We start from the raw sequence: 13350 nt of genomic DNA, 5'->3' as shown, positions 1-13350 counted from the left end.
CAGGGGCGGCGGGGGCGAGTCCTGGCTGGCCTTGCCTTCCTGCCTGGCCGGGAGAGGGGCCCCCGACCCAGAAAGGGGAACCTTGGGGAGACTGCCCGGCTCCTCGTCGCCGTGGTAACCGCCATCCTCTTCCTCTGGATCCCACTCCTCCTTGTTCATGATGCTCAGGACGTCGCCCAGCATGGAGGGCCCCAGGTCAATGTGGAAGGACATGATGGATTCGGCGTGCTTCAGCCCGAAGCCGGCCTTGGGCATGACGGGCAGATCCGTCAGGTCCCCGAAGGCCCGCTCGTCCAGGAGGGGGTCGAGGGAGTGGGGGGAGGTGGCCCCGTTCCGCCGCCGGGGCCCCTCCTCCACACGGGCCGCCTCCGGGTCCCCCTCCCCGCCGTTGGCCTTCTTCACGGGGCTGGACGACAGGCTCTTGGGCAGCTTGCCGGCGCCCCTCTCCGCGGCCTCCTTCTCGTTCAGCTGGGGCAGGGACATGGCGTTCTTGACAAACAGGGCCGAGTCCCGCAGCGAGCCCAGCATGTCCCTCTGCTCCCGGTCCCCCCGGGTCACCGACTGCGACCGCTTGCTGCCCCGGAACTTCCGGGACAGGAGGCCGCGTTTGGAGGACGAGGTGGACGCCTGCTCGTCCAGGGACTCGCCCTCCAGCTCCCCAGCCTTGCTGTTGAGGAAGGAGGTGTCCCCAAAGGCGTCCCCCGCCCGGCCCACGTGCATGGTGTGGCGGAAGTCGCCCAGCGGCGCGCTGATCATCTCGGCTGCGACCGCTTGCTGCCCCGGAACTTCCGGGACAGGAGGCCGCGTTTGGAGGACGAGGTGGACGCCTGCTCGTCCAGGGACTCGCCCTCCAGCTCCCCAGCCTTGCTGTTGAGGAAGGAGGTGTCCCCAAAGGCGTCCCCCGCCCGGCCCACGTGCATGGTGTGGCGGAAGTCGCCCAGCGGCGCGCTGATCATCTCGGCCGTGAGGTCCGCGCGGGAACGGCGCTTGGAGTGCACGGAGCTGGACACCAGCTGCTTGAGGATGGGCATCGTGCCCGAGGGGAGGGGGGGGAGGCAGGGCCTCCGAGGCTGCAGGTGAGGCTGGCGTCAGATGTGAGGTCCCGCGGGTGGAGGGAGCGATGAGGAAGGGCTCATAGAGCTGCAAGGAGAGAACAGCAGGAGAGGGTTAACCTGGGCTGGCCTCGTGCACAAAAGCCCATCTGCCTGCCCCCAGGCTGTTATTCAAACCCCAGCTCCCACCCAAAAGAAACAATAGGACAGGAGCCAGCAATCAAAGCTATAACCCCGCCCTCTTTCTTCACCCACAGGTTCTCAGGGGCGGGGACTGCTGTTTGCAAAGCTGTTTGGAGTTCAAGGAGCCACAGACACACATTCCCTGAAACCTGAGAGAGAGAGAGAGAGAGCTTTCTTCCAAAGGACAATACCGGCCCCGCCCTCCACACCTCCGCCCAGCCAGGATGCTGCCAGAGCCAACAGGACCGCATTTAAGGAGGTGGAGGTGCAGCCCCGAGGCCACAAAGCAGTGAAGGAAAGAGTCAGACAGAGGCTAGGACTCGGCTCCTCTGAGCAGCGCGTCTGGAGACACCTGGAAAGTTCTTCCTGCTGCCTGACCTCGATCCCTGTGAAGTCAGTGGACACCTCAACCTGAGTCACCGTCCTCAGAGGAGGGAGAGGACAGGACAGGCCCCAGGGCGCTGCTGCCTGGCACCTCAACCCACGTGGGCGGCCCGGCTCACTCTCTGAATCAGAATTGGGGTGGGGTTGGCGGCAGGATTCACAGAACCAGCTCCCCAGCCTTGCAGTCCTTGCTGGGTGTCCCTCAGAGGAGGATCCCGCCTGCGATGTCTCCATCGTGGGGCCCAAGCTCTTTGTCAAGGATCCACCCTCTGCCCCTGGGGGAGATCAAGACTGGGAGACTCTCTCCCAATTTCTTTAATCACTAGGGGTGCAAGGAGGCGGGGACCCCAGATGACCCAGCTCCCTGGGATTTGTGGAACGGCAAAGGGCTACCTGAAAGCATGAGGCACCACCCAGGCAGCTCCTGGCAAGGGTCAAGTTCAAGTTCAGTGTTGGAGCCAACCGGGCCCCTTTCCCTCAGGAGGGACCTGCCCCAAATGCTAAACCCAACAGCATAGGACCGAGCAGGGTGGGGAGAGATGGGCGCAGGAACTTAGCAAAATATGTGGGTGAAGGGGGGTGCTGGGTCACCAGTCCTGCTAAGAGCACCATTCTCAACAGCACCCTCATTGCAGGCCCATCCTTCCCCCATGCCAAGTTCAACCCGTGGGTGCCCCACCCGAAATTCTCCCTCCCTCCTGGCCCCCACTACTTCCCCCAGGCTAGGCCACCGCATCCCACCTGCCCCGACATCAGCCCAGCAGGCCTCCCTGCTGCTCGTGTCCCTTTCTAGTTCATTAGCTAAAACAAAACCCTATCGGACTCCCCAGGGCAGACCCCCTGGTCCAGCATCAGACACTGTATCCCTACTCGATGCCACCGCTTCCCGCTCCCCTATGCCCGCGCTCTGCCCCGGCCCCCGAGCCTCTCTCTCCTGGGCTCCAGGACTGGACACACGCAGTCCCCGCTGGGATACCGTCACCTGGCTCACCCAGCATCCTTCAGGGCTCCGCCGAGACACCACTTCTTCTGGGAGACTGTCCTTAGCCAGGTAGAGTCCTGCCCGCCTCCTCTCCTTCCATCCCCCCACCCTCCAGCAGGCACAGTTACACTGTCCCACCCCTGCCAGCCGGACTGCAATCCCCCCCTGGGCTGGGAGCTTCCAGAGGGTTCCGACAGGCCTGCTCACCGCCGGATCCCACCTTCCAGTGCAGCGGTCGCCAACCAGTGGTCCACGGGCCACTGGTGGTCCTGGAGGTCCGAAAGGCTGGTGACCGCTGTTCCAGTGCATGACACAGCTGGCCTCAAACACCTCCCCTCCCCAGCCTTCTCAAGGCCAAGGACAGTGCTGGCTTCGCTTCCGCCGACAGCCCGGCTCCAGGCTCCCGGCCTGACCTCTCTGTGTCCTCTAACCCCATCCCACGCTCTCCTCCGGGCCCAGCTGCTGAGGCCAGTCTCATGGCTCCCCCCTCCAGCAAGTGCCCCTCCTCCCCGCAGGCAGTCACACTGCTCGTCACTCCAGCAAAGTTCTCCAGGCCCCAGGGCAGCCCTGCCGCCAGCTCAGAGCCAGGTGAGGACCGTGCCGGAAGGCCTTGACATGACCCACTATGCCGGGCAGCTCTCCCTCCTCGCTCTCTTCTTCCTCCCACCCAACCCCAGGAAAAGCAGCTTCTTCTACCCTACCCTGCACCCTCCTGCTGCCCACGCCCTGGGACCTGACCTCTCAACAATGAGCCGGGAGCAGCCAGACCAGGGACTGGCAGACACTTTCTTTCTTTCTTTTTTTTAAAACCACCCCAAAACGGATTCTCTCTCGCTCTCCCTCCTCGCTCTCTTCTTCCTCCCACCCAACCCCAGGAAAAGCAGCTTCTTCTACCCTACCCTGCACCCTCCTGCTGCCCACGCCCTGGGACCTGACCTCTCAACAATGAGCCGGGAGCAGCCAGACCAGGGACTGGCAGACACTTTCTTTCTTTCTTGTTTTTTAAAACCACCCCAAAACAGATTCTCTCTTTTTTTTTCTTTAATGCATTTTTATTGATTTCAGAGAGGAAGGGTGAGGGAGAGAGAGATAGAAACATCAATGATGAGAGAGAATCATTGATGGGCTGCCTCCTGCAAGCCCCCCACTGGGGATCGAGCCCACAACCCTTGACCGGAATCGGACCTGTGACCTTTCAGTTCCCAGGCCAACGCTCTATCCACTGAGCCAAACCGGCTAGGGCTGGCAGACATTTTCTACGGAGGGCCAGACAGTCGAGATTTCCGCTCTGCGCCTGCAAGCGTCTTCGCCGTAGCTACGCAACTGTCTTTGCAGTAGGAAAGCAGCATCGGACTCCATGTGAACGAACGGGTGTGGCTGCGTCCCAATAAAACTTCATTTCCCAAGACAAGCGGCGGGCCGGATTCGGCCTGTGGGCCATAGTTGGCTGACCCCTAAATCAGACACATGAAGGGCACTGGCCGTGTGGTCCTCCCCTCACCACTGCTCCGGGCCCAGAGCTCTCTCCACGTGCTCCAGGCCTCCGGGAGGTAGCGTCCCTGGTCAGCTGCCAATACCCAAGGAGCAGCCCTCCCCACTTCCGGCTGGGGAGGGCGGAGTCCCGAGAAGGGAGGGACCCGGCTGCTCCCTGGAGAAAGTTCTAGTCTAACCCTGGAGCAGATCTGGCCCGTGGAGCCCCATCATTCCTTGCGGCGGGGCTGTCCTGTACGCGGTAGGATGTTAAGCAACATCCCAGGCCTCGACCCATCCGATGCCAATTGCATCGCTTCCCCAGCCGTGACAACCAAAACGTCCCCAGAAATGCCCGGTGTCCCCTGGGAGGCAGCATCACCCCTGGTCTAAGAACTGCTGCCCGGAAGTGAGGACACGCAGGTGAAAAAAAAGCCAGCGAACAAAGGTGAACAAACAGGAAGAGAAAAAGAGGGGGAGGGGAGGGAGGGGACATAAAGTCAGACTGGTGGGAACAGGGACATGAGCCCAGAGTCCCTCGAGGGTTTCGACACATGGGCAGGAATCCCCGGCCCAGAAAGCAGCTTGCAGCCTGTGGTTTCCGATCTCAAGTGCTTGTGAGAGAACAAAAGGGAAACCGCAGGCCCAGCTGCCCAGGGCTCAGCGGGACGGACCCTGTGGCCACCCACAGGGATCGGGTACCCCGGCCACACGGCCACAGGACAGGGGGTCCCCTCGGAGCACACCCTCCCGGCAGGGCTATGCAGCAGAGTGACGGGTACGCAGGGAAACCCCTAGACCAGCCGCGGGACACCCAGGGCCCTGCAGGGCCCGACCCCCCAAGAAGGCAGAGACAGGTCTGGCCTCTCTGGGGGCGGGCACGAGGCTCTGCGGCTTGTGCAAAACCAACCATCTTCCATAGCCAGCAAGAAAAGGTCCCGAGAGGGGCTGCAGGACCTACTAGTCCCAGGGAAGGGCTGGGGCTCTGTGACCCTAGAGCTGGAGAGCACACTGGCAGGCCAGGCTTGAGGGCTGGTGGGAACCCATGGGGCTGTTTTAGGCCCCCGAGTGACGACTTCATCCTAAGCGTCTAACACAGCGGTTCTCAACCTGTGGGTCGCGACCCCTTTGGCGGCCGAACGACCCTTTCACAGGGGTCGCCTAAGACCACCCTGCATATCAGATATTTACATGATGATTCATAACAGTAGCAACATGACAGTGATGAAGTAGCAACGAAAATAATTTTATGGTTGGGTCACAACATGAGGAACTGTATTTAAAGGGCCAGAAGGCTGAGAACCACTGTTCTAACAGGAGGATGTGGGGGTGAGATGAACACAGGTTCCAATACAAGCAGGTGGCCCGGGCCGGGCCTGGGGCCAAGTTCAGGAGGCCCGGGGGCCCTCCCTCCCCCACAAGGGGAGCTGCCAAGGGAGCCGTGGCTCTGGGAGGGGGTGTGGCTCAGTGCCGTGACTCAGCTCTGGGGAAGTGGCTGAAATGGGCCTCAGAGGCCAGGGCGGCCACTCCCCAGAGCCGGTCCCGGGCAGGACACCCCCACCCACCCCGGAAGCCACATCCCACTCTCCTGGCAGTGACCACAGCTCTCCATCTCTCCCGGCCTCTGGTGGAACCAGATTCCTCTACCCTCGGCCCCACTGACCACAGAACATTCCTTCAAGGCAGAAGCTACTGAAGGCCAGGCTCCCTGGTCGGTCCACTCAGCCCACACCCTGGGCTCAGCTCCGCTCCAATCCCATCCTGGGACCAGAGACACCCCCCCCCCCCCGGGCTCCTCATCAGCTTGTCCTACAGCCACTAGGCACACGGCAGGCCAAGTCCCGGGCAGGGGCCTGTCCCTGGCAGCCTGGCCCGCGCAGGAGATAGTGCTGGGGCAGCCAAGCAGGCCTCCCGCTCTCCAGCTGACCCGCAGCTCAACCCGGAACACACAGGACACATGCTGCACACCCACTGCTGCCCGGCCCCCTCCACAGGTTCCCGGCTGTTCCAACCCTCCACCCGGTACCAGCACCAGGCAGCGTGGCTGGACAGAAGGGGCCTCGGGCATGGCGTCATTTGTGGCTCAGAATGACCACAAGAGGCTTCATTCATTACTTTTTTTTTTTTTTAAGATGTTTGTATTAATTTCAGAGACTGAGAGGAAGGGAAAGAAACAGTAATCGGCTGCCTCCTGCACGCCCCCTACTGGGTATCGAGCCCACAACCCTCGAATGTGCCCTGATGGGGAATCAAACCGTGACCTCCCGGTTCATAGGTCGAGCCACACCGGCTGGGCCATTCATTACTCTTTCTCTGTCTCTGCCTCGCTCTTTCCCACTCCCTCTCTCATTCACTGCATACCCATCCATTTTCCCACACTCCTCTGGGCCCTGCAGACACAGCAGTGAAACAGGGTTGGCCACACCCCTGCCCTCCCCAAACAGAGTATGTGTGTGGGGATGGGGGGTGGGGTGGGGGGGGTAGAGAGCTCAGCTGTAAACAGGCAAACAGAACGGCACCTCGCAGTCCTCACTGTCCAGACGGAAACAAGGTGATGGAGCGTGGGTGAGAGTCGGGGGGCTGGGGGCCCCTCTGATGAAGGGGCACCAGTGAGCTGAGAACAGAAGGATGAGAGGAACCGAGGCTCGTCCAGAACATCCGGTGGGAGGAACAGCAAAGGCAAAGGCTCCGGAGTGGGAGCAAGCTGGTGATGTTTGAGGAACAGACTGAAAACCCAGGGCCCAGGGACCCAGGGCCTGCCCTTCCGTAAGCCAGGTAGGCGTCTGGATGGAGGCCGGGGCCACACGCAACCAGCAGCAGTTTCTAAGTGGGCAAGTCATCCAGGCCTCTTCTTCTTCTTTATATATATATTTTATTGACTTCAGAGAGCAAGGGAGAGGGAGAGGGAAACAGAAACATCAGTGACGAGAGAGAATCATTAACTGGCTGCCTCCTGCACGCCCCACACTGGGGACCGAGCCTGCAACCAGGGCATGTGCCCTGACCGGGAATCGAACCGCAACCTCCTGGTTCATAGGTCGATGCTCAACCACTGAGCCACGGCGGCTGGGCCAGGGCACTTTTTGAAGGCAGAGACACCGGGAGCTGCGAGGGCCCGGATGGAGGAGGAGAGAAAGGACAGAATCAAAGGGGACCCCGACGCCCTTTTCCAGGGGTGGGTCTCGCCTGGTGAGCCATGGACCTTTCTCTCTGGGACAACCAACACGCCACCACCAGGTGGAACTTAACTCTGCCAGAACGGGGAGGCATTCTGCTACCAGGTCTGTCAGCTGGAAGAGGCTAGGGACTGGGCTCTTGTTGCCACGGGAAGAGCCAGTGCTTCCTGGAAAGCTCAGCAGCCTTATCCTGCGAAGATAAGAAGTCCCTGGCAGGCGGAAGAGGGTTTTATTCCACCAGCAGACAGGCCCGATGGCCAACGGGAACGGTGTGACGCCCTGGCCCACAGAACCACCTCTGGCCCCCACGAGGGACCCGTGGGGCTGTGCTGTGCTTCTGGCGGACTTTAGTACTCTGCAGAATGTTTAGCTCCTCCACAAGCCCCACCCAAAACCCTCGAGTTTGAAAGTGTCTGTTTGCATCTGAGCCCAAACAGCCACAATTTAAAAAAAAAAAAAAAAAAAGCTCAGGACGGGAAATAATCACCATTATTATCAAGCCTGTGCCACTGTGCGTCTATCCGTGTCAGTGTCTCCTTAAAACACTGGGTGCGGAGCGACCACACGCTCAGAGACGGAGAGACTAAACTAAGGGACTTGCCCTAGGTCAGTGATGGCGAACCAATGACACGCGTGTCAGAGGTAACACGCGAACTCATTTTTTTGGTTGATTTTTCTTTGTTAAATGGCATTTAAATATATAAAATAAATATCAAAAATATAAGTCTTTGTTTTACTATGGTTGCAAAGATCAAAAAATTTCTATATGTGACACGGCCCCAGAGTTAAGTTAGGGTTTTTCAAAATGCTGACACGCCGAGCTCAAAAGGTTCGCCATCACTGCCCTGGGTCATGGACTGATGCCAGGACTGTGTTCCCACACCAGGGCGCTAGCCAGGCTAATAGCCACAGCACATAAACAACCTGGAACACGTAATTCACGTGTGTATAAACATACGTCTACAAGTACACATGCATACATTTGTTTTTACAGGTTATTTGTGTCTATTGTCACTCCGCGAATCGGTGAAGACGGCTTAGTCTCCCCCTTTTCAGTACCACCCCATGCAAGGCGACGTCTTTTGAGTTCTGGTGTTTCCTGCCCGCATCCCAGTGGGTTTTCGTGCACACCCCTGAGGCTGTTCATTACAGCATGCACCGTGTCAGGGGAAAACAGCGGGCCGAGGACACCCCCGAAAGAACTCACTCCCCAACAACTGCTTCCTGATGCCTGAGCCGCCTCAACTGAGCAGGAGATGAGATGACTATCCACCCCCACCCCGGAGACTGGCCCATTTCCAGTGACACTGAAGCCCTAAGCGGGAGGCCAGCCTCCCCCACGGGCGACCCGAGGTGGGATGCTGTCCCAGAGACCGTGGGTGGGTGAAGGCTCTGCTTCTGCGGCGTCTACAGCCTCAGCTCGGGCCTCCTGACGGCTTCAGGGAGCAGAGGAAAGGAGAAAGGGCGGGGGTCACACAGGACAGCCAGCGCCCCCATGCTGCAGACCACCTGGCCGAGCGCAGAAGCAGCTGCACACCAGGCAGTGCTGGGACATCGTAAATGCGTGCCCCCATTTTACAGGAAGGGAAACTGAGGCTCAGACAGGGCGATTTCCTTCACTCATTCCCACAGCTACTAAACAATAATTTGGACCCATTTCCGTTGGCCCTTGAAACACATCATTTTCTGTAGGAGGTCACCCCGCTCCGGCCTATTCAATGGCCACAGTTGAGAATGTGCACACAGAGGGAGGGGGTGCTCCAGGCTCCGATGGACCCCCCCTGACCTGGATCTCATTCCAGCTTCCTGCTCTGAGGAGCCTCCCTGCCCTGAGGCAGCAGCCTGGGCTTCCCCACGTGGTTAGGAGCGGGCTTGGCCCGAGGCCACACTGCCCATGTTTTCCATGCCTGTCCCGCTCCAGCTGCCAGCCTTGGTACTTCCACCGGCCAAGAAGACCAAAACCCTAACCCAAAGGCTCTCCCGAAAATCTCCCAACCCCAGGGCCCCATGCCTGCTCCACCCTCCCCACCTGCCTGCCAACCCAGACCTGGCCCATTGGCCCAGGGGTGCCACTGGCGAGTCACACGCTCCGGCCCATCCCACTTCCTGGAGATAAACAAACATTCTCTGCTCTGTTGTCCCTCTTCCTGGAAGAAAAGGAAAGTGAACGAGGCCCCGGTTTCACTACCTGCTTCCCACTGCAGCTCACACTCATTCCCTGGCAGGGCTGCTGGGAGGCAGGAGACAGGAGTGTGACTGGGGAGGGGTGTGGCCTGTCCCAGGTAATCAGGGCACCAGGCTCTTGTCCGGCAGGGCTCCGAGGGTGCACTGCACAGGGAAGAAAGAAACAGTCCAGGCCAGACCTTCTCAGCGACTTCCACTCTCTGCTGCCTCTCTAGAGGTTATTAAATAATTTATTCCTTCTGTCCGATATGGCAGCCCCGGCCTTACGTGGCTAAAGAGCACCCGAAAGGTGGCCGGTCCAAATTGACACGTGCCGAAGGGTACACGCTGGACTTCAAAGACTTATACTAAAAGGAGAATGTGAAACAGCTCATTCACATTTTTATATTGATTACACGTTAAGATGATAATATCTATAATAATAAAAGTGTAATATGCTAATTAGGCCGGGTGGCCGACCATCTGGACGAAGCCGGGGCTGCGAGGGCCTAGCCCCTTGCACGAATTTCGTGCGTCGGGCCTCTAGTTTGGAATATAATGGGTTACATAAAATGTTGGTCACCTAATTTGTTTTACTTTTTATGTAGCTATTAAGAATGTCAGCTACCCACGGGGCTTACACGATCCTTCTATTGCAGAGTGGCGATTTAGACATTTCCCCCTTTTATGGGACAAGCAGTGCTTCCCCCTGTAGGTGAATAAATAAAGCCAACCATTGTTTACATTTGGGTGAAAATATGAACATGTTAGTAAATCATGTTACAGTATTTGAGATCAAATCCTAATAGCCTAAATTTTACATCCAGTGGGCCCCGGATGAATGCCAGGTTGTTTCGTTTTTGTTTGAACTCTGTAACAAAAATCCTTCCAGCTAAGTCTGCTCAAGTCCGTAACGATTTCCGGAGGGTGCACCCTTCCAAGTGAGTAGAATTACTTTGGCTTCTTCTTGTTGACTTGTTCCCCAGAAGGTTTTACCAAGCTACAGTCTCACTAACACGGAATGAACACAATCACCGCCACCCTCACTTGTAATTTGCATTTCTTTGTTTACTAATGAGGGTAATGAGCACTTTAAAAATTGATTTTAGAGAGAGAGAAAGGGAGAGAAAAACATTTGCACGCACGAGAGAGATACAGTTGCCTCCCTATGTGCCCTGACCGGGGATCGAACCTGCAACCTTTTGGTGTATAGGATGATGCTCCAACCATCTGAGCCACACTGGCCAGGGCAAGCTATTTCCATTTTTGACCGTCATATTTTGCAAAGATGTCTGCAAATTTATCACCCACCCACTCACAGATGGTGATGTGGCTGTTTTCGTTCCCAGAGAGTGCTTATTAATGTTTGCATAGTCAAATCTGTTTTATGTTCTCTGGCTTTAATATCTTGAAGCAAAGACACGCCCACTCCCAACTTTATGAAAATATTCACTTCGAAAACTGTCAGGTAATTTAAAACTACTCAGAAAAACAATCTAGAATGTAGTACACCAAACTAGAGATGCCTGTGGCTTGTAGAATTGTGGGTGGTTTTAAAATAAAAAAAATTAAAATGTAACAATAAAGTAATGTTACCGATTCTTTACCGAATTGTTATGTGAGTTAAGTATCGGATGTGAAATTCTTTTATCTAGTAGGGTAATATCCCACCTTTAACGTTTTTCTAAAATTTTCTGGGCTTTGCTATTCCAGATGGACTTTGGAAACATGTTGTTAAGTTCCAAAAGAAATCCTGATGGGATTACATTGGAATTGAAAGGAAACAATAAATTAACTTGGGAAGAACAGGCCTTAGCACAACATCAAGTCCTTATATCCATCTATTCAGACACTCTCCATTAAACTTTGTGGGTTTTCCTCCTCCGAGTCTTACACATTTCTTGTCATGTTTATTCTGGGTTATTTTATGGTCTCTTGTTGTGAATGGGTTTTGCATCCTCCCCTTAGCTTTCAACTTTTCTTTTTAATCCTCCCCCGAGGAGGGAGGTTGAGGGAGAGAGAAAGGGAAACATTGATCGGCTGCCTCCCACACGCACCCTGACCGGGAATCGAACCCGTGACCTTTCTGTGTACGGGACAGGACGACACTCCAACCTAGCCACCCCAGCCAGGGCTCTAATCGACTTGATGATTAGATGGCTTTGCATCCTCTGCAACTAATAGTAACTCTGCCCCCTCCACTCCTCATCCTTAAATTGTTATATTTGCTACAATTGCAAATACAATGCTGAATAATACCACTGACTCGGAACATCTCTAGAGGTTCAGGCATTTGCCGTGATAATCTAACCTCATTCTTCAGGACAGTAGCCACAAGCCACACGGGGCTGTTGGGTACCTGAAGTGTAGCTAGTGAGACTACGGAACTCAATATTTCATATTATGTAATTGTATTTATTTTAAATGTAAAAATTGATGCTTGATTTAGTAAATGGAAATCCCAAGTATGTCTAAAACAGCTTGAGTATGTGAATCTACGTTTTCATCGGTACATTTTAGGAACTCCAAGTTCTGATTGCCTATGAAATTGAGCATCCAAATTGAGATGCGCTATGGGTATAAAATACACACTGGATGTTGAAGCCTTTGTATGAAGACATAATGTGAAATATCTTATTAATATTTTTCTGATTACATGGTGCAATGACAATACTTTGGACGCACGAGGCTAAGTAACACATTCAAGTTAATCTCCCCTGTCGGTAGTTCTTCACGTCAGAAATGAGAGCTGTGGAATAACACCTCCCGGAGGGGCTCTGATAGCTACCCAGACGGGGTGCGGAGGAACCCCCTCTGGGAAATGGCATCCTGGACCCTCCCGTGGACCCCAGGCGGACACGCGCCCCCCGCGCCCCCCACGGGTCCGGGAGGAGGTATGAGAAAGGGAACTAAGGCATTGGGCTTTGACTCTGCGCCTTATTATGATTGGACTGCCTTAGAAAAGTTTACAAGGGATACTCTGTCTTAGCATTTGAAAGACTTCAGCTCATGTATTCTTCCAAACAATCCCCCGGAGTTCTTACCATCACCCCCATCCTGCACACAAGGAAACTGAGGCCTAGGGTTCAGTGATCTGCCCAAGTCACAGGGCTGCTGAGGGCAGAGCAGGGAGGAGTCCAGGTTGCCTGACTCACGAGGGTCACAGCATTGGGCCCAGGCCTCTGAGGTCCGATGGAGGTTATGGATGCATGAACACCCACAGGACGCATAGTTTTGCACAGAATTTCAGGTTAAAATCTCTCTGGTCTGGTCACCCCATCCCCCACCATTCCAGGGAAAGTACAGATGAAGTCCTGGGAAATACAGATCGCCCCTCCCCCTTCAGGGAACCCCTCCAGGGCTGGGAATGGGCCACTCTCCCACTGTTCCTTCACCCTTGTCCCTGCATCCACCTCCCTCCGCACCCCAGAGCCCTGGCTCCGAAGGGAAGGGAAGGGAAGGGAAAGGAGTGAGCCCTGACCTGGGAGTGACAGGAAGCGACAAATCAGAAGTCAAGCCAATGAAGAGCCAGTGACTCAAGGACATTTGCAACTTCGCTTGTTTACAGGGCTCCTCCTGGAGAGGCATTCCCCCCGCCTCCCCCCCCCTCCCCCAACCACCACCAAGCCCGGCCCAACACAGGCCACCAGAGGGACAGCCAGGAAAGGGGAAGGCGTACTGCCTCCCGGTCTCCTCGCAGCTGGCTCTCCCTCCTCTGGGAGTGGCCCGGCTCCCCCTCCTGCCCAGGGCCTCAGGAGGAAGCGGCTGGGCTTGAAATCGGATCTGCCAGGCCCCGGTCGGTTTCACTTCGCTTCTCAGGGCTCGGCTGAGGAGTCGGGACTAAAAGGACACTCTGAGGGCTCCAGGGGGAGCTGGGCGACCTGCACTCTCTCCAGAGAGGGCAGCAAATCTGGCAGGTCTTGGTCCAGCCGGAGCATAT

The 13350-nt window shown here is 56.3% G+C and overlaps 2 protein-coding genes across 2 annotated transcripts in view; both read right to left on the bottom strand.

Moving 5' to 3' along the window:
• CDC42EP4 (CDC42 effector protein (Rho GTPase binding) 4) overlaps positions 1-1705 on the bottom strand; it is a 3475-nt gene extending 1770 nt beyond the window's left edge. Inside the window, 3 exon segments of the mRNA XM_014536205.1 lie at positions 1-663; positions 864-1140; positions 1647-1705. Of these exon segments, the coding sequence (XP_014391691.1) occupies positions 1-663; positions 864-1031 (831 nt within the window). The 5' untranslated portion in view covers positions 1032-1140; positions 1647-1705.
• LOC106725363 (protein sidekick-2) overlaps positions 1133-13350 on the bottom strand; it is a gene marked incomplete at its 5' end in the record, with an annotated part of 69422 nt that continues 57204 nt past the window's right edge. The window contains one exon of the mRNA XM_014536204.1: positions 1133-1140. Coding sequence (XP_014391690.1) covers positions 1133-1140 — 8 coding nt within the window. The remainder of the gene's footprint in view (positions 1141-13350) is intronic.

This window comes from Myotis brandtii, unplaced genomic scaffold (assembly GCF_000412655.1).
Source record: "Myotis brandtii unplaced genomic scaffold, ASM41265v1 scaffold157, whole genome shotgun sequence".
Classification (NCBI taxonomy): Eukaryota; Metazoa; Chordata; class Mammalia; order Chiroptera; family Vespertilionidae; genus Myotis; species Myotis brandtii.
This window is presented reverse-complemented; position numbering and strand designations above follow the sequence as displayed.